We start from the raw sequence: 18,905 nt of genomic DNA, 5'->3' as shown, positions 1-18,905 counted from the left end.
AGGAATGATAGTTATGGAGTATGGATATGAATTTGGAAAAGAGGATTATAGTATGAATCAGATTGTTTATTGCTAAGTGCCTTACACACACAATGAATGTGGCTTGGTGATTGGTAATCATCATTGTTATTGAGCTATCAGCTTGACAGAGGTTTTACATGTCAGCTCATTGAGCAGCATCAACCTTTCAGCTAAAATCTTTAACTCTGATGAATATTTTTTGCTTAAATAAAGAAGGACAGAACTTGGAAATGTTTGTGTTGAATGCTTTTATTTCTGCAGACAATTTGGACCAAAATAACGATAATAATACGATCTGGAAAGTTGCAAGAAAAATGCAAAACAAAAGTGAAGAGAGAGCTTCTGAAGCTGAAGGGAAACAAAACAGGTTGTATCATGGCTTTAAGTTACATCAACAAATACTAAGTCAAACATCTTTTATATTTTTTATTTATTTATTTTCATCTATAAGCTTGACAGAGGTTTCAGTTGTCAGGTCAATAATGGGCCTGACACTTCAAACACTTGGCCTATTCTAAGGAGTGTCTAAGGTTGGCAGCGGGTACCGTTCGGGTTTGGTAGTTCGTTGTTGTACTTCTCAAAATGGACAGGAAGGCAGCGGTTTACAACTTTATCACAAGCCACAATCACCGGTTTTTGGTTATCAGATAGCCTTGTAACTTTGCAACTCTTTGTGTCGACTTTGAGATCATATACCAGCATGGTTGAATCACTGATGCACAAGTTATTGTTGTTACTTAGCCGGCTGCCATTGCCATTACAGATCCGCTCGACAGGGCCCTGATCCGAACTGTTGAGGAAGGACTGCGTTGGTCTGCTACAGAGTCCTTTCTTCTGTATGTACCTGTATAATGAGATCAATGTTTTACTGCAAAGTAAATGGTATTTACAACTTAGTTTAATTACTTTGAAATATGTCAATAAAGCAGTAGTGCGACATAAAAACCCTGTCATCAACTTCTATGAAATCAATATGAAATGTTGGTCAGTTGACAATATAATTTCTAAAATCCTGAAGTACGCAGTACTGTAATTTATTATCTTAATCTAATTAGTGGCTAATTAACTAATTGACTTAACACTTTAACTTACCGTTTCCACTCAGCCTTTGATTTTCTGTTGAATGTCTCTTGAAGGATGTGTCTGTTAACAAATGTGTTGTATGCATTGTTGTTACGGTTCGTCTGACAAGGTTGATTGTTCCCATGAACGAGGGTCAGAGCCAGTGTGACGGTGATCAGGAGAACGGTGTTCATCTCGTCTAGAGGGGAGAAGGAAGGAGACTCTTTGAGCATCTTATTTTGTTGTTCAAAAAGATTAAAATTTCAGTTTAATGTCACACATATTTAAGGAAGTTTGAATGTGACAAAAAGCTCAATAGACATTTGCGGAAGTATTTTTCTCTTTTCATTTTATTCACTCATTTCATTTAATATACTATATTTTCCATTAATTTATTAACAGTGTAATGTTGCTCCACATACATTATTATATTTTGCGACATCTGATCTAGAAACTTTACTTTAAATACACTTTAATGTCCTTCACACTTTGTCAGTGGGAAGAAAGAAATATTCCTAATGTTTGTCATTTAAGCCATAAAAAGGACAAAAGACAGATTCTAATGCTATATAAAAAATAAAAAAAGATAAATGTTGAAAGAGGTTTTCTCACCTGCTCTGATCAGTCAGCCTCTGTACTGTAGATGTTTGATGTGTTGAGTCTGGAGGAGGGTCGATACCAACTGATGTTCGAGTCTCTGATAGAAGTCCAACAATATGTCTCCTCTTTTAAACCTCCTCTTGTCTTGTAAACATTTGACCACAACCAATCACTTTAGCCCACGGAGATTAACAGCCAATTAAAATACTGCAAACTACCCTTTCACCATATAAGTCTGTGATAATCCCCAGCAAACTAGTCTAGAGTATGGTAATGTGCATGCATTTGTCGGCACAAGCCAACCGCTAATTCTGTAAAGGAGGAAGTGCACTTTTGCAGGAAGCGGCTGCTTTGTGTGAAGCCGTGGGTCACTGCTGCTTAGACTAAATGAAAGAAAATGTCAAGCAGCACCAGCCAGTGCTTCTAGTATGTTCATGCACAAACACTGCACACGGTCCACTGAGAAAAGAGAGCTAATAGAAGTGAATAGAAGTTTCCAATAACTACTACTTATTATAAATATATGTAATGGATTTTAGATAAATCATCTGATTGATACATATGTGATTTGTTTTACCAATAACATATTATTGAGGTTGTAGTTAGGCACCTTGATGCTTTGAGCTAAATGCTACCATGCTAATTTCCCAGATCTGTTCTTGTACAATATTTAATGAAAGCATAGACTGTCTACAGGAAGGAGACAGAGTCGTCAACACGTCACCCATTGGTCTGTGGACTGCGGTTTTGAAGCCTTGAGTTCGCCATTTTGGCTTGGATTGCGATTTGTGCAATCAATGCCGTGATCAATGGTAGCGGTAGCAACCCATCGGTCACAAGGTTGCCTGCCCTAAAGCCTACCCTGCTTTATTGTCTATTTTACTCTAAAACGGACCAGAATTAAAAAAAAATGGACATCATGCTGTACTGAAAGTCTTGAAAATAGTGATTCAGACCATAAACTCATGGTCAACATGTTTACTGAGGTTCCTATGCACCTAATTACTATATTGTTCTGACTTTTTTCTAGTTTATTTGTAATTTTCAAGATATGTAGTAAACAAATGTTTATGTTCCCAACACAAACTATTGTCCCAAGGCTCCGTTTGGGGGCCATCTTTGCAGCACATCTTACAAAGACAAGTGAACTTATTTTTCTGTGTCATTTTGGCATGAGGAATTGGGCGAGAGGGCTGTTGATAGGATTTTAACAGGTTAGATACATTACAACTTGAAACATATGAAAAACTCAATGGATACCCTATATGACTTGACTTGTTGCATGAAGGGGGCTTGAACTTACACTTCACCAGTGAATTGACATAAGTAGAGACGGAGTCATTCAGACCAAAGCAGAAATCATTTTATATCAATAACAGAAACCGCATGATGAGACCAACGGTTGAACAGATGAACATGACAGATTAACAGGAGACACAGAGAAACAAATGAAGTATAGAAAAATACCAATGATGGAATGTATCTAAGTACATTTACTTACAAAACTTTTATTTTGTGTCCATTCTGGTGGTGATTGTGGACAAAATAGGAAGTGTTTCTAAACACCAGACTCCCTTTAAAGCAGCGCTCAGTCCTGGTTCTCACGTTCCCAATGCAGCCTGGGTCACCAGCAGCGTGGTGTCGGTGTTGGCTTCCAGTGGGGACCGGTAAGGCAGCGAGGCAAAGCTCTGCTGAAGTTTGGACCATTAAGATTTCAGATATATTTATATATTTTTGACCAAAATAATCATTCTGAAGTGTTCACTTTTGCCTCTGGGTAAGTAGGGCTCTGTTCCTCACAGTGTTCAGAATTAACATAGTTAACAAAAATAATCAGTGGATTAATCCATGATGAAAATAATTACGAGTTGCACTTTGATAGTAAATAGTAAAAAAATAATCTCCACCTCAACCAACCACAGCAGTAAAATCCTGCTTTTACTTTATTGCATGATAATAATAAAAATAAAAATGTTCTCCATTGAGTTACATTTTCCTCACTGCACATTCTCACTGCAGGACTTTTACTTGCAACATTTATTTCATAGTCTGCTATTTTGTATACGTTTCATCCTTTAGCATAAAATATGTAAAATATAGAATCTTTAGTTGGTTTAAAAACTAATTTCATATACATTTTTGCAAAATGTCAGAAATCTCTTAAGTAAAAAAATATATAGCACATGAAACTAAATGATAGAAAAACTCACTGTCTCTTCATTGTCTGAATAAAAAATGGCCTGTTTAAAAAGAAGAAGAAAAGACTAAACTTGGACAGGTAATAAATCCCCAAACACCTCAGATGATCAGGCCAAAAAACCCAATTTAAACCCTTTGCTGGTGAAACATCACGCCACAGTAAAATGTTACTGTACACCCAATCTCCTGGTGCATTGTAACTAGCAGTGCACAAGTAACGCATCCACTTCATCCATCTACTGCTGCTGTTTCACAGCAGAGATGATCAGAGGATGGGTGTTTCTCTCATTTTGTTTAAGATGTGGACTAAAATACGGGAAAACCTCGTCACTGAACGAACACTCGGTAAACGAGTAGATGTGAGATTTGGCCGTCACATGGTAGAAGGACACGAGACCTTCCTCGTAGTCCACAAAAACCCCGACCTTCTGAGGCTTCCCCGTCAGGGAGAGGCTGGCGGGCGGCGCCGCCATAGCTGCGTACTTCTCCTCATAATGTACGATGACCCAGTAACCGCCGTCCGGGTTCAGCGGGAGTTTCCCCTTGCGGTTTGCGCCGCGCCTCGCCACACCCAGGTCCCACCCCGTCTTGTTGCCCACCTCCACCTCCCAGTAGGACTTCCCAGAGGACAACGCGTCGAGCCCCAGGACGCTGCCAAACATGTCAAACCTCTGCGGAGAGTCAGGAACCTTCTGGCTCTTTCCTCCATCTCTCACCGTCTTCATGTTGGGGGACAGAACAAGACACGGGTGTGCGGTGGTCGGGTCCAGCTTTACATCCACTGCAGTTGAGCAGAAAAATGGAAATAGAACCATGATGTACTTCATATGGGTGAGAGACACTATGTCAATGCTTGTGCAGTTTATATTAGTAAACTAAATGAAGCTCTAGCGTAAGTTCAGACAGGAAGACTATACTCATGCATGCCTAAGCCTATAGCTTATTCACCATACATCTGCCGTCACTCCTCATGCATGCACACATTACTTCCTTGTCATTATTGTTTGGGGCTGTCAATCATGTTATCAGCTGTCTAGATCAGCCAATAGCACAAGGACACAAGGACATCATTAACCTATCATCTTGCCGCTGTCTGTCTTTAAATATGACCGTCTCTCTACCTTCAGTAGTTCATGCTGCTGTTGCGCAAACCCTCCACCTCCCCATCTCCGCCCAATCTTCGCAGATTCATCAGCCTCATCAACTCATCATCCTATCAACCACATCAGCCACCATCACCACCAGTGTCCGGACTCCACAGGTGGGGGGGATTTATATTGTTGCCGCTCAGGGCGATCACAACCCGATCACAAATCTCCTCGTCGAGTTCAAGCGCCAAAGAATTTCTGTGTAACTCATTAACGCAGCATCCGTCATAATAAATGTTAACTACTAATCATTCACTTGTCTCTCCTGATTGAAATGGATACTAAGCAAATATAAGAGAACCTCCTATCCGTACTACTGCTAGATACCACAATGTGAAATGGTGTTGCAGCAAAAGCCTCAAGTGAGAAAGAGGATGACTAGGTGAAGAAAAACATCAGACTCTAAGACCGCAAGAAGTTTGCTTCCTGTTTACGACTATGTGTCAATGTGTCAGTGGTTAACACATTACTTGCTCAACAAACACAGCAGTACGAGTCCATTTTTTAGAGTTTAAAAAAAGGCCTTTGGTAGCATAGCTTGTTTGTGACAATTTCTAAATTACTAAAACTTGGATTGAACGTTGCCAGGTCTTCTTCAGGGTAACAAATGAAGAGACAACCCCTTGAGTCTGGAGCTTTTATACGTTCACTCAGGTGCATGTACTCATCGGGTAATTGGGACAGCAGTTGGGAGATAACGAGAGTCATTCACGGAGCACTTCCCAAAAACTTGTCTTTTTCCTCAGGAAGAGTGGGCGCACTCCCCAGTTTGCTATTTTATTGCATATTTTATGCAGAGATTCCATCTTTCTGTGTGCCGAGACGATATACCTTCAAAGGTGTAAGGTGGTGTTACAGTTGAGGAAGTCCCCCAGATTGTGCGTCCTTCCAGTTTTAAAATCACGCTTGTTTTAAAGACACTGGAGCCACTTAAAGATGCCGCAGGGCTTCTTCAGCCACATACAGAGTATCGACTCTGTACACTACAATATGACTTCATACCAGATTTTCTTTTATGGTTGGGGCTCGTCTATAAGGCACGGGGGGGAAAACTGTTCCTAAATGGGGGTCGCTTTTCAAAATATCCCAGTTGGAACATATCTTTTTTTCAGCCAATAACCATTTTTACCCTCATTATATTTGTATCTTGGCGATCAGTTGTTGGGTTAGTGAACTCTTGGGGAAGGGCTCCCTGAGTGACGCTCGTTATCCCCCACCTGTTGTCCCAATAATAAATTAGGACACACCTTGAGTGAAGGTATAGAAGAGCCAGGCTCAGGTGGTGCTTCTTCATTTGTTGCCCTGAAGAGGACCTGGTTGAAACCAGCTTTTTGTAACTTGTCATGAACCATGAAGGCTTTTAAATTGAATCTCCAAATGCGCTCACACCCCTTAACGCCTGAAGCTTTTTCTTTTTAAACCATAACCATAATCGTTCCCTCACCACTGTGTGTTTTCTGTGAGATTTTCATTAAATGTTCTGAGTCACACACCTGCAAATGTGGGAATCCTCTTGAGTTCTGTTGAAGGAGAAATCATATTAAAGCAAGGTACTACGAATGAAATGCAGAACTTGGTGAACTTGAGGAGTACTCGCCAACAGAAGAGAGTTTATCCAGTTCCTGGTGAATTTCTTCCATCATGTTTGACGTTGTACTTCTCAGCGTACCGAAGGAGAATGAAGTGTCAACAGTGACATTTCTCCAGTCACAGGTTTTGCCCAGGCCTGTTTGAGGGGAAACCTGTGTAGTATAATATGAGAATGATACAATTTTAAGTGGAGAAACAAAACCGTGGATATTGGCTCAGCTTCCTCTAGATGTGGACATTGTCAGATGCTTGCATGGCTCACCAAGTCAGGATGCTTGTCCAGCTCGTCAATGGTCATTTTGAGTTTGTCAATTTCCTTCTGCAGCTTCTGGACCAGATCTTGTGCTTCTCTCTTCGCTCTCTTTCTCCTAAAAGTAACATGAAGCAGTTGGTTTTTATTGGTTGATGACTGATAACTGTGGTGTCAGTGTGACGTATCCCTAAACCGACCTCTCCTCCAGAGGTTGGAGGGCTTTCTGCCGCGTGTCCTCGACGACTCTCATCACCTCCGAGAACACGTTGTTGATCTGCAGCCATTCAGCGTCCAGGCCGCCCTGAAAAGAGTAAAGTGAGGATGTTCAAGAACCGTTAATGAACTAAAATCACAAAGCAAAAAAAAATCTGCCACAGCTCACCTTGCAGGCTTTTACAGACGATCTGACTTCGGCCATCTTTTGTTCTCTCGTCTGAATGTTCTGCTGTAAATCAGCCCTCATCCTGTCTTGCCTCGCCTTAAATTAAACGAATAATGCTTATATTAGTATGCATGCATTGTAGTGACCATATGCACAAACACAAGTACAATGGCAGCATTGCAATCAACTGTAAAGTAATAAATATGCATGGACTACTTTCTTGCCTTTTATACAAGCCCTGTAGAGAAAGAAGTCAAGTATTAAATGCTTCATAATTAAATGGAGCTTGGATACCCTAGTTTTGGCTACAAACTATACACTGTAATATTAAAAGTATAGTACCTTTTGTAGTTTCTGATCCTCCTTCTCCTTCTCTTTCTCCTGCTCTCTCTCCTTTGGTCTGACTGTTTCCTGTGCTGTGGTCGTTGGAATATCCCAGACCTGTTGCCCCACCTAAAGGGTGAAAGCAGTCAGTGCAAGCCGGAACCAAATGATAATAAAACTGCGCTCTTTTAAATAGAGACAATCTGCTGTACCTGCTGTGCACTGGTGGAGAAATCGAGCGCTCTACGAGCGTTGCCGGTGGTTTGGTGCGTGGCGCTGTCGTGCGGTGGAGTCTGAAACGCTGTAGAGAAACAAGCTTGTGAGCGTCAAACAAAGCTGCTTTGAATCCTCTCTGTGTTGTTCCTGTTGTGAATGAATTACGCTCTTACCTGATTGGTCTGTCTCCTTCCCTGTGACTTCCGCGGCTGCAGGGTTGACTTGGGTGCTGAAGATCTGCGACACCGGCCTCAGCGACGACTGTCAGAGAAAAGACGAGATTCGACAGGTTTTTTTCGCTCAACGAAGCTCAATATTTCCCCCGGACACTGAAACCTTGCTTTCACAGAAGGACGTCGTACCTGTGCGCCACCGGCGAAATGGAGCGCTTGGTTAGTTCTGTCTAGGATTTGTTTTCCCATCACTGTTGGGGGGAAAAGAGCACGGGGTCACTGTTAAAACACAGCTGCTTTGGGTTACCTCCAGTTATGACTAAACTATAATTATAATGCATACTTGATTTGACCATCTCCACCAATGCATCGTCTGTTGCTGGAAATGTGGTGGTGAGGTGCGGAGACACGAGAACATTCTGTCAGAGAGAAGAAGAAGAAGAAGATCGGACAGTGTGTTTGTGATTTACATTGATCTAACTTCATTTGTCCAAAATATGAATAAATAATGACACTTCTTGTTATGCTGTCTTGCATTAAATCCTATCCTTTTTTATCATCCAGTATGATCTTTGTATTATTAACAACACCATTTGTCCTAAATTGATTGTTTGCTTGAATATACCTCAGTCCTGACTGGAGTGGTCCAGTTCAATGGTCCACTGTCCTTTTGATTGACCCAGGTGTTCTGTTGACTCCCTGAAAATACGAAGAAGAAAACCTTTCAGTGGTTTGGGACACGGCCTTTAACGGTTACTGTCACTCCTGTTATTTCCTGCATGTGCAGCAGGTGAATTAGAGACATCGGTGATAAACATCGTGTAACCGCTCACCGGATTTGAGAGGAGGGGTGAAGATATAAGGCTCTTCAACTTTTATGGAAGGTCTCTGGTAGGTTAGTTCAGGACGGTAACTGCTGAATCTGAATTGTTCACTCTCGGGGATACTCATTCCCCTGGGTGTGCAGCCCATCTTCCCCTGGTGAGTCCTCAGGCCATGGTATGTTGTCACTTTGGACCAACCGCAGTAGCAAACCTGGAGGCTCATGTCTGACGTATTGAGTTTGTCTGCACACACAAAAGGTTAATTAGGAGCATCATCTTTTTTGTAGATTTTAATGCTGATGTGTGTTAGATCTACTGAATGTCTGACTAAGTTCTTTTCTAACTTTCATGTCAGTGATTTGATGTCAGACTGAACTGTCTGCAACCTGGATGCGTAAGACGGTGAGTAGTCGCCCTCTAGAGGAGTTGTTCAGTATCACCTTCCTGCTGTAAAATACATGTGGATAACTTTTAAACCTTGTCGGTGTCGTGAGGAGCTTTTCCTTAAACGCGATTGAATCAACATCAACTAAATCATAAAATAAGATGAGATGAACTTCTTTGATATTGGGGGGGGGGTGTTCCTTACAGTAGCAGAGGAAGAAGAGCAGAGAGGAAGATACAGATGAATTCAAACATGCAGAGATAAACTAAAGGTAAACCAAAGTGGCACCCATACAGTATATATGGGATTATTCTTACAGATTAGTATAATGAATTTAATCAAGCATAATGGTAAAAATAGGATACATTTAAAATAAACAATATATATGAGTGTGTATAACTGTTTGTATGGAATATCAATAAAGAATACCGCATAGAATACGAGCACAACAGTATATATATTAATGATAATACTAGTAGTAATACTAGTTATAAAAGTACTCGTGAAAATAATACTTTTTAAAGATATTTCCTCTATTCTAATTCTTAAAAAATATATTTTATATAAATATATCTGTTATAAGTCTGCACAAAGTTAGAAACACTTCATAGAATTAATAGAATATTTTCGACTTCATAAAATGTAGTTCATATATTTACGGTAGAACAAGGTCTACATATAACTTTCATCATCGGTAACTATTTATCTCCCTCTAGCAGCTGATCTATGTTAGGTGTATTTTGTACACGCCCTGAAACCTGCGGTTTACCACAGACTGTGTCACTATACTCTGCCTGGCTAATGCTTTGTGCACTGCGATCATGTAGTTTTGCAAGACTGGACGGGGAATCGCTCAAAACATTTATATTTAATAATTAAATAAACCGGCCTGATAACAAAACGCAACTTTAAAAGTCGAATCCCTTTCATTGAAGGCTTTTTATCAGCTTTTCCTTTTTCAACTGACATATTTTTTTGTCTAACAGGAGCGTAGTCACAGAGCATATATAACGCGTGTGGGTTTTTTTTTTTTGTGTTATTGCATCATAGTTCAGGTAAACGTCACAAACAATGTTACGTACAAAATAACAAGAATCAGCAGCAGCTTACCTCGCGCTCTCTGACCTCGACGCTCCTCTGGCTCTGAGAGATCCGTCTGTCTGTCATCCGTCTCTCTTCTGCTTCTCTGTTCATCCTGAACGGTTTCAGTTTCGTTTCAGCCAAATCAATCCTAAAGGATTTCCTTTTAAACGCGACCCGCGCAGAGCGTCGCGTTATTGAGCGACACCTACTCTGAATGCGTTTACATCATCATTAATAAATGTTAACTTAACAATTTATAGTGTAGACAAATACAGACATCTCTTAGTGTTTTTATTGAATGTTCATTCCCCTGAGCATTGAAATATGAAAAGTATCAATGGGTCATATTGTGTGGTGTTCGTGAGTAACTTTCAGCGGTGGAAGGTGTAATCAGATTTTGATCAGATCTCTGTTCCAAGTAAAAGTCCTGCATTCAAAATATAATAAGCATCAAATTATACTTAAAAGATCCAAAAGTCAGAGTATATAAAATGTCTAATTTCTGAAAAATACATATTGTACTACTGGATTATGATTTATGATGCATTGTAAGTGCCACTAGCTTAAAAAAAGTCTATATATATATATATATATATATATATATATATATATATATATATAATAAATAAATAATTACATTTTTACATTATATGATTGTATAGTATCTGAATGTGCAAAGTAACTCAAGTCATCAAATAAATGGAGTTTTGTAAAAAGTAAGATATTGGCCTCCAAATTGTAGTGAATGAAGTAGCATGAAATGGAAATACTCACGTAAAGTACAAGCACATCAAAACTATACTTCAGTGAGGTAAATATACTTGGGTACAATCCTCCTCTTAAATGAGTGTAACAGAAGGACTTCCCTCTCCACCTCCATGACAAGCAACCGAGACAAGGAGAGGCGGGGCGGGGGTCAGAGGTGTTTAATAATGAGCCGTAGGAAGTGAGGGAACAACAAGCACTATAAATCAATATCTACACATTCACACATGAAATGCAAATCAAAGCACTTGATACAAACACATTACTTTTTTTAAATTATTATTATTATACGGTAGATCTTTAGCAAGGCTCTGTAACTTCTGTTGAAAAGTTCTGTTTGAAATGTAACTCAGCAGTAGTGAAGCACTTTGCGTAAACACTTTCAGCACACGCACACTAGAAGAGCCATTGAGTCAGAGAACTGACTCAATGGCTCTGATTAGCTGTTAGCTACTGGTCATACCAGACCAAGTAAAGCAAGAAAAGCAAGGGCGTGTTTACTTGCTTGTGTATTCATTTTTTATGTTTTAATAGGAACATGTTGCATTTAGGGCGATCTATTGGCAGAAATGAAATATAATATCATTAAGTTTGTTTCCGTTAGGGTATAACACACTGAAAATAAGTGTTGTTGTGTTTTTGTTAGCTTATATTTAGCCGTTTTATAGCTACATACACAGCAGGTCCTCTTCAAAGAGTTGGCCGCCATGTTTGTACAGGAGCCCACGAGGGACAAAAAAAAAAAAACGCAGGCTATATAGATCGGGTCATTCGCATTTTTGAATAAGCAAAAGTTTCAGTTGGTTGCAATCTGCAACCTCACCGCTAGATATCACCAGATCCTAAACACTCGACCTTTAAAGATAAGTGTAGCTTGATATTGGTTTAAAAAAAACAAAAGAACAGAAAAAGCAAGCGGGTTCTATCTTTTCGACTGCAGTAACTATACGTTTTAGTTGTGGTCTGTGTACTCTAATAGCCTTTATAGATTAGGTAGCAAAAAGGCATTCTAATAAAGGAACATGTTGCTGATTATACAGAAACCTTATTTGTACAAAAATATCTTTTTAATGCTTTTAATGTGTGACCAATATTGTGTTTTTATATTTTTAGTGTATAGCTTTTATATATGATGAATTTAATGTAAAGTGTCTTTGAGGATTCTGAAAAGCGCTCTATAAATAAAATGTATTATTATTAATCAAACGTAGAAAATATATCAGTCTTTTGCATTACATCAACGAAAACCACATTAAGTGCAGTTTACTCATCATTACTTAATACTACTAAACCTGTGAACCGCTTGAAAGGCAGGCGTTTACCGGGCAAGTCGGGCCTTACGAAAGACACTATTCGGCTGCATTTTGGGAAATGTAGGATCCATCGTTTTTTGGAGCCTGACCCATCGAGGGCTCATAGACATGAATATCTTGTACTGTGCTGGACTGTGTACAAAACATGCACCCACCCCCTGAATAACACACATAATTACTGGCGGTTTACTGTTGAGATTATCAGAGGGTCAGCTCTTCCATCTTCAACGTGTAAAATGAAATAGGGGTAGATCCCTTCAGTGAACGAACACCCGGTAAACGAGTAGATGTGAGATTGAGCCGTCGCATTGTAGAAGGACACGAGGCCTTCCTCGTAGTCCACAAACACTCCCACCTTCTGTGGTTTCTCTTTCAGGGGAAGACCAACCGGCGGATTTGTTTTCAGAATATTCAGCGACCCAGTAGCCGTTATCTGGGCACAGCAAGAGTCCCCCCTTGCGTTGTACATCACCTGTCGCTACACCGAGACTCCATCCGGTCTTGTTGCTGACAACAACCTCCCAGTACGACTTCCCAGAGGTCAATCTGTTGAGGCCCAGGACGCTGCCAAACCTCCCCTGAGCTCCCTGGGTCTCTCTTCTGTTACTCAGACTCTTTCCGTCAGCAGAAACGAGGCATTTGTATGCGGTGGTTGGATCCAGCACTACATCCACTACAGTCAAGATAAAACAACAACTTAGCACTTACATAACTGTGCTAGTATCGGAAGAGTCACACCCTAAACTACAATATGGTATGGTAACTTTTAGCCCTTTCGATGATGTTGGCCTTGCGACTGATACTTCGCAAAGTTACCACAATAAATATATAGAAATATAACAAACTACTACCTAAGAACACTGTCTTGTTTTCCTTTCTTTTTTTTGTATACAATTCTAAATACGCACCTGCAAAATTGGAAATATTTTCAAGTTCTGTTTGGGGAAAAAAATACACAATTTAGTTTGTTAATTAGTGACTGTAAATTGAAAGTATTTGAAGGCAATACAAACGTAATAAAATTAGACTGTCGATAATGTAAATGGAATAAAAGCCCATGATGTAATAATAATCAGCACATAAATAGTTTTGTGCATAATATACTGAGTAATAACATTATAAGAAAAATATGACATTATAAACTAAGATAATGTATATTCAGCACATAGTGTAATCTAAAAAAAAAAAAAAAGAGTACTCTCCTTAAAGCATTGGAATATTACTAGTTTTACATGATAAAAAAGCTTCAGATGAAGCACTCTAAGTTTTAAGAATTTTACGGATTTTTTAGTATGTGAAATGATTGATTTTTTAAACTCGTGTAACTAAAGGAACTGTTGCTCTTTTTGTAATTAAATTAACATTAGATTACATTATGCGTGACACTGACCAGCAGCTCAGTCAGTTGATGGAGTTGTGAAGGCTGCTAATAAGGTCGTTGCATGTTTCGGGTTATTTTCCAAAACAGACCAACAGATGAGGAAATGTATCGTTGCCTACCTTGTGTTGTTCTTCTGGGTTCTGGTTCCACTAGAGATGGATTTGTCCTTTATATATATGTATTCGATCCTCTTTCAGTTTCATTTCTAAAAAAAGGGATTCTGCTAACAGCCCCCCTTATCTTAACCCTAACCCCCTTATCTCTTCCCCCAAACGTGTCTCAACCACACCCGGCGCAATACAACTCAGTAGAATGTTGGATTGAATAAGTCAGAGACATAAAAACATTTTTTTTAACATTTTTATTTTTTATTTAGATTAAAACAAGTTCATTACAGTCCATTTAGTAAATAATCAGACTACATTGTATGCACAATGGTATATACCCCCCCCCCCATCACCTTCATAATAAGATTACCAACAATTCAAAGTCCACGTATGTCTCAATTTTACACATTGTTGGTGAATAAGTCTTTAATAAGTATTTATCAAGTTCATTGAGGGTTGGATAAAAATAAGGATGAACCCATGAATGCATTTGAATGTATATCAGACTTTCATTTTTTCTACAACCATAGAAAATAGACATTTATAAGCTCAATTATAGACATTTTATAACAGTTGTTGGTGTATTTCTGGTCAACACTTGAACCTGAAGTACAAGTTAGTACACAAGGTATATTGCAACAGTATTGCAACTTGGTTTTGTGCTACAATATTGGTTAGCTCTCTATTGTGCAATTCACATACACTGCAACAGGAAACAAACTGGACCACATTTGGAATGTTAACGTTTTCAATCGTGAAATGCCCTGCGTCCGAAATCGCACGTATCTTTTCAGATGCGCTTAACTGTTCTTACCACGTCTCTTCCCGAGAACCCGTAACCTCATGTGACCAAACGATGATTTGTGAGAAGAAGAAGTTATTTTAGAATAAATTACGACTAGCACTGGAATCTCATACGTACACTTACATTGACCATTGACGTTACAGAGCTGGGATATTTATGGCGCCGTAGTGTCCAGTGTTTGCATGCTGCAACATTTCATGAGAAGTATAATGCAATTTATGTACTATTGGTTTCATACGGACATACTAAAAAATCTCACATACTGTTTAAGCGTACTGCATAGCTATAGTATGGAAATTTGGACGCAACCTTGGTGTTTAGTTCCACCCAGACCTTCCAAAAAAAAGAAATTTTCTACAAATTTTCCCCAACTTGATTATCTAGCCACAAAGAACAGGGTTCCCCACAAATTCCCCCTCCACATTCTAAAAAAACATGTTTTCACTGCCCACACACTCTTCATGACATGTCCATGTCCTGCTTACAATGTTTGTAAGCAGAAATAATCAAAGGATCAGCGTTTTTCTCATCTTTTTTTTCATGTGGACTGAAATATGGCAGGAGGTCGTCACTGAACGAACCCTCCGTAAACGAGTAGATGTGAGATTTAGCCGTCATATCGTAGAAGGACACGAGACCTTTCTTGGTGTCCACAAACACTCCGACTTTCTCAGGTTTCTCTTTCAGGTAAAGACCAACTGGCGGCGCTGTCATAGCTGCGTACTTTTCCTCCTCATAATGTACGATGACCCAGTAACCGCCGTCCGGGTTCAGCGGGAGTTTCCCCTTGCGGTTTGCGTCGCTTCTTGCCACACCCAGGTCCCACCCCGTCTTGTTGCCGACCTCCACCTCCCAGAATGACTTCCCAGAGGACAACGCGTCAAGCCCCAGGATGCTCGCAAACAGATCAAACCTCTCCGGAGCATCATCTACTTCCTGGTCCTCCCCTTTGTCTCTCACTTCCTTCCCATCATCAGAGAGAACAAGCCGCCGGTGAGCGGTAGTTGGGTCCAGCTTCACGTCCACTGTTGATCACAAAGTTTAAAATCAATAAAAGATCTGAACACAAAAGTCTTCTTTTTGAAAAAGAAAAATGAAATCACGTACCTCTAAACTTTGGAAGTCTCTGAAGTTCTGTGAAGTGAAGAAAAAGTCTCAGAACAATAACGCAACATTTTAACTTTTAACATTTACCACCATGAATTAATTCCTACCAGTGGAGGTCAGCTGCTCAAGTCTCTGTTGAATTTGTTCCAACATGGTTGTCGTGGTTTTTCTCAAGGTGCCAAAAGACAGTGATGTGTGGAGCTCTACCCCCGTTGAGTCTTTGAGGTTGTCCAGCTTTTGAAGAGATGGGTACTCCTGAGGAAGGGAGAAAGAGGAGATCTAATCATACGAGCCACAAGTAGCTGGACTGTTGTGTGCAGCTCTTCAACAGACACAGCTTGTCTTCATATGTTGAACGTATACACATTTCTCTTACCTGAAGAAAAAGGATGTGATCCTGAAGTGCAGATATGTTGTCCAGCTCAGAGATGGTTTTCTCAAGACTGTTGATCTCAGCTTCCAACTCCTCTTTGATGCTTTTTGCCTCTTTCTGCACATCTTCTCTCCTCTCCTCCAGTGGCTTAAGAGCTGTCGCTCGGGCTTCCTCCACAATGGCAGTAACAGCAGTGAACACAGTGTCAATATCCCACCACTCAGTATCCAGCTGGTCCTGAAAATGGGTTAGGGTTATAGGGTTAGGGCAAGTATTGGTATTTAACCTCCTTTTTCCTGTTTTATAAACTGCTCTTTGGTTTTGATAACACTTGCTGACAACACAACACTAGTCACTTGACTTAATCTAAACTACGCTCCATTTAGAGTGAACAATGACAATATGCGTTGTCCGGTCCAGCTCTTTTTTTCTCTCGCCTTTAAGTGTTTTCAGTTCATGAAAGTTAATTTGTAATATTTTTGGTTGCCTTAAAAATGTCCTTTTCAGCATTCGGTTGTACTTCTGGTTGGAAAAAGCCAAAAAAGGCCGAACTCGAGGCTTCAAAACTGCAGTCCACAAACCAATGGCGTCAGTGACATCATGGTGACTACGTCCATTTCTTATATACAGTCTATGTTTGTGTAATACACTTAAGTACTAATTAGTTGTTCCATTTAAATGGCTTACTGTTTGGCAACTTGCTCGAACAGTCTTGACGGACAGGTCTGATTGTTTTTTGCAATCCTGGTCAACCACAGGCTCAGTAATGAACGTCTTGCAGCTCACCTTGCAGCTCTTTAGAGATGTATCAATCTCGTCCATCCGTGTTTTTCTCTTCGTAATTTTCTCTTTTAACTCTGTCTTTGTGCTTTCAAGCTTGGCCTGTTGTAAACAAAAAAAAGACAAGTCAGTATCCAAACTTCAAACCCCCGTCTCACCATATGTGTACCTCATATTGGTGTGTTTGCCACTCTATCAATTTGTCCAACATACCATGATATATTTAAGCAAATACACAATACTGTCAATACTCAAATCAAAAACGTATTGGGCCTTCCATATGATAATTCACCTTCTTCTTTCCCCATTCGTCTTCAGTAGAAACAATCTCCTCCTGACCTTCTTCAATGCAAAGTGCACAAATGCACCTCTCCGTCTTCCTGCTGTACAGCTCCAAGGGGCGTCCATGCTTCAAGCAGGCCCTTTCATCCAGGTTTTCCACAGGTTCCACCAATTTGTGGCCCTTCAACCTTTCAGTTGAGGAATGGTTCTCCAGGTGGGTCGAACAATACGAGGCAAGACACACAAGACAGGACTTCTTAGCCTTCAGCTTTCGCTCTGTGCAAATGTCACAGGCCACTTCGGCGGGAGCCCCAGTGTACTCATCAGCGTCCTTCTCTCGGGCCTTATTCATGTGTTCGACAATGTTTCTCAAGATGATGTTAACATCTGGGGTTTTCCTCAGAAGCTCCTTGCATAAGGGGCACTTCATGTCATTGTATGTAAAGGTGCAGTCCAGACATGTCTTGCAAAAGGAGTGACCACAAGCTGTAGTGACAGGGTCCACAAATGGATCCATGCAGATGGAGCATATCAGATGCTTCTCCAGTGAGTTGGTCTCGCAGAGTGATGCTTGAGCGGAGGCCATGTCTGCTTAAAGACATCACAGAATCACAGAAGTGAGTTAGCAATTTTGCGCTTTCGGTTTCCCTTGTCTTAAAAGTCAATGTTTTTTTAAAGTTTTTTTTCTACATACCTGAATTAAGGTCTGTGGTTAACACAATCTTATCAAATTTTAATATTTTGTTCTATAATATAAAATCAACTACCCTTCCAGTGACTTTTGAAGCTTTTCAGTGTCGTACAAAAGGTGGTTGCTAACAACAGGCTAAATGAGACGACAAAGCGGCATCACAACAAACACTGCTCCGCCTTTACAGCCTCGTTGTTTGTACTCGCTCCCATGTTATCATAAACTTTTTACTTTGCCGATTGAATTCAGGCTTCAAAAATCATGAAAAGTGGTGTTCATGTGGTGGTTATTAGTGAAGATGACTTTACGTAACAACACGTGTAAGTATCTTAAACATTTGTTTGCCACAGAGCTTATTTTCTGCCATAATCCAAAAGCGAGTGGAAAAATCCCATTGGCATTTTGTCGAGGGAACCAGCCGTGTGTGTGTGTGTGTGTGTGTGTGTGTGTGTGTGTGTGTGTGTGTGTGTGTGTGTGTGTGTGTGTGTGTGTGTGTGTGTGTGTGTGTGTGTGTGTGTGTGTGTGTGTGTGTGTGTTAGATCACCTTGGCAGAAAACTACTAAGGTGTTCGGACTTGCGCGATGAACAAACCACGAGTGTAACCATAAGTAGTAATAACCCTGTCAAAACAACCACAGGCACATTTTGAAGCTAAGTGCATTACATTGTACAATATTAGAATAATACCCGTAAACAACAATCAAAACAAAAAGGTTAAACCCGTAAAGTAATAATTGAACAATTTTCTGTTTGTCTTAAAAGAGAAACATTTTAAAGAAAGTAATATGATGGAGTGGAGTGTGATGTTACCTTTCAGCTATTGATATGGTCCGTGTCTCTTTCTGTTTCCACTCTCAGCTAGTGTCTCTGAGTGTGTGTGTGTGTGTGTGTGGATGCCTTTCCTTCCTCGGGCCGGCCTCCCTCTGGTAAGTTTCATTTCTGTTCAAAAGCTCTGGCAGTCAATTCCTGTTTTCAAAGAGGTGTGTACAGATGTAAATGTGTAACCAAATCAACTGTCTGTAGGCTGAAGGGTGTGTTGCA

The 18,905-nt window shown here is 40.1% G+C and overlaps 1 protein-coding gene and 1 long non-coding RNA gene across 2 annotated transcripts; both read right to left on the bottom strand.

The window, feature by feature from the left end:
• Positions 1–252: 252 nt before the first annotated feature.
• Positions 253–1,977, bottom strand: LOC137885931 (uncharacterized). Its single transcript, XR_011104930.1, has 3 exons — positions 1,696–1,977; positions 1,114–1,282; positions 253–865 (listed from the first exon to the last, which is right to left on the bottom strand). It is a non-coding gene; the product is annotated as an uncharacterized lncRNA (long non-coding RNA).
• A 1,051-nt stretch (positions 1,978–3,028) lies between these two features.
• Positions 3,029–18,761, bottom strand: LOC137885848 (uncharacterized). Its single transcript, XM_068728153.1, has 22 exons — positions 18,675–18,761; positions 17,184–17,761; positions 16,898–16,993; positions 16,115–16,348; positions 15,846–15,993; positions 15,739–15,765; positions 15,098–15,656; positions 12,428–12,470; positions 10,288–10,372; positions 8,802–9,035; positions 8,594–8,667; positions 8,312–8,387; positions 8,158–8,219; positions 7,969–8,056; positions 7,792–7,880; positions 7,598–7,708; positions 7,256–7,351; positions 7,071–7,174; positions 6,883–6,988; positions 6,628–6,772; positions 6,524–6,550; positions 3,029–4,663 (listed from the first exon to the last, which is right to left on the bottom strand). Exons 2-22 carry the CDS (start codon positions 17,757–17,759, stop codon positions 4,119–4,121), a joined length of 3,525 nt encoding a protein of 1,174 aa, XP_068584254.1. The 5' UTR covers positions 17,760–17,761; positions 18,675–18,761; the 3' UTR covers positions 3,029–4,118.
• Between the last annotated feature and the right edge of the window lie 144 nt (positions 18,762–18,905).

Source organism: Cebidichthys violaceus, unplaced genomic scaffold, assembly GCF_023349555.1.
Source record: "Cebidichthys violaceus isolate CVI_PGR_0920_01 unplaced genomic scaffold, fCebVio1.0.p SCAF_41, whole genome shotgun sequence".
Classification (NCBI taxonomy): domain Eukaryota; kingdom Metazoa; phylum Chordata; class Actinopteri; order Perciformes; family Stichaeidae; genus Cebidichthys; species Cebidichthys violaceus.
The sequence above is the reverse complement of the archived record's forward strand: the minus strand, read 5'-3'. Positions and strand labels throughout refer to the sequence as shown.

Excerpts from the sequence above, each read along its gene's own strand:
- LOC137885848 (XM_068728153.1), bottom strand. The coding sequence starts at position 17,759 with ATGGCCTCCGCTCAAGCATCACTCTGCGAGACCAACTCACTGGAGAAG. Across the intron at positions 12,471-15,097 it reads TGTAAGCAGGACATGGACAT|TCCAGCACAGTACAAGATAT; the intron begins GTCATGAAGAGT and ends TTTTGTACACAG. Across the intron at positions 6,989-7,070 it reads CTCCAACCTCTGGAGGAGAG|GAGAAAGAGAGCGAAGAGAG; the intron begins GTCGGTTTAGGG and ends TGTTACTTTTAG.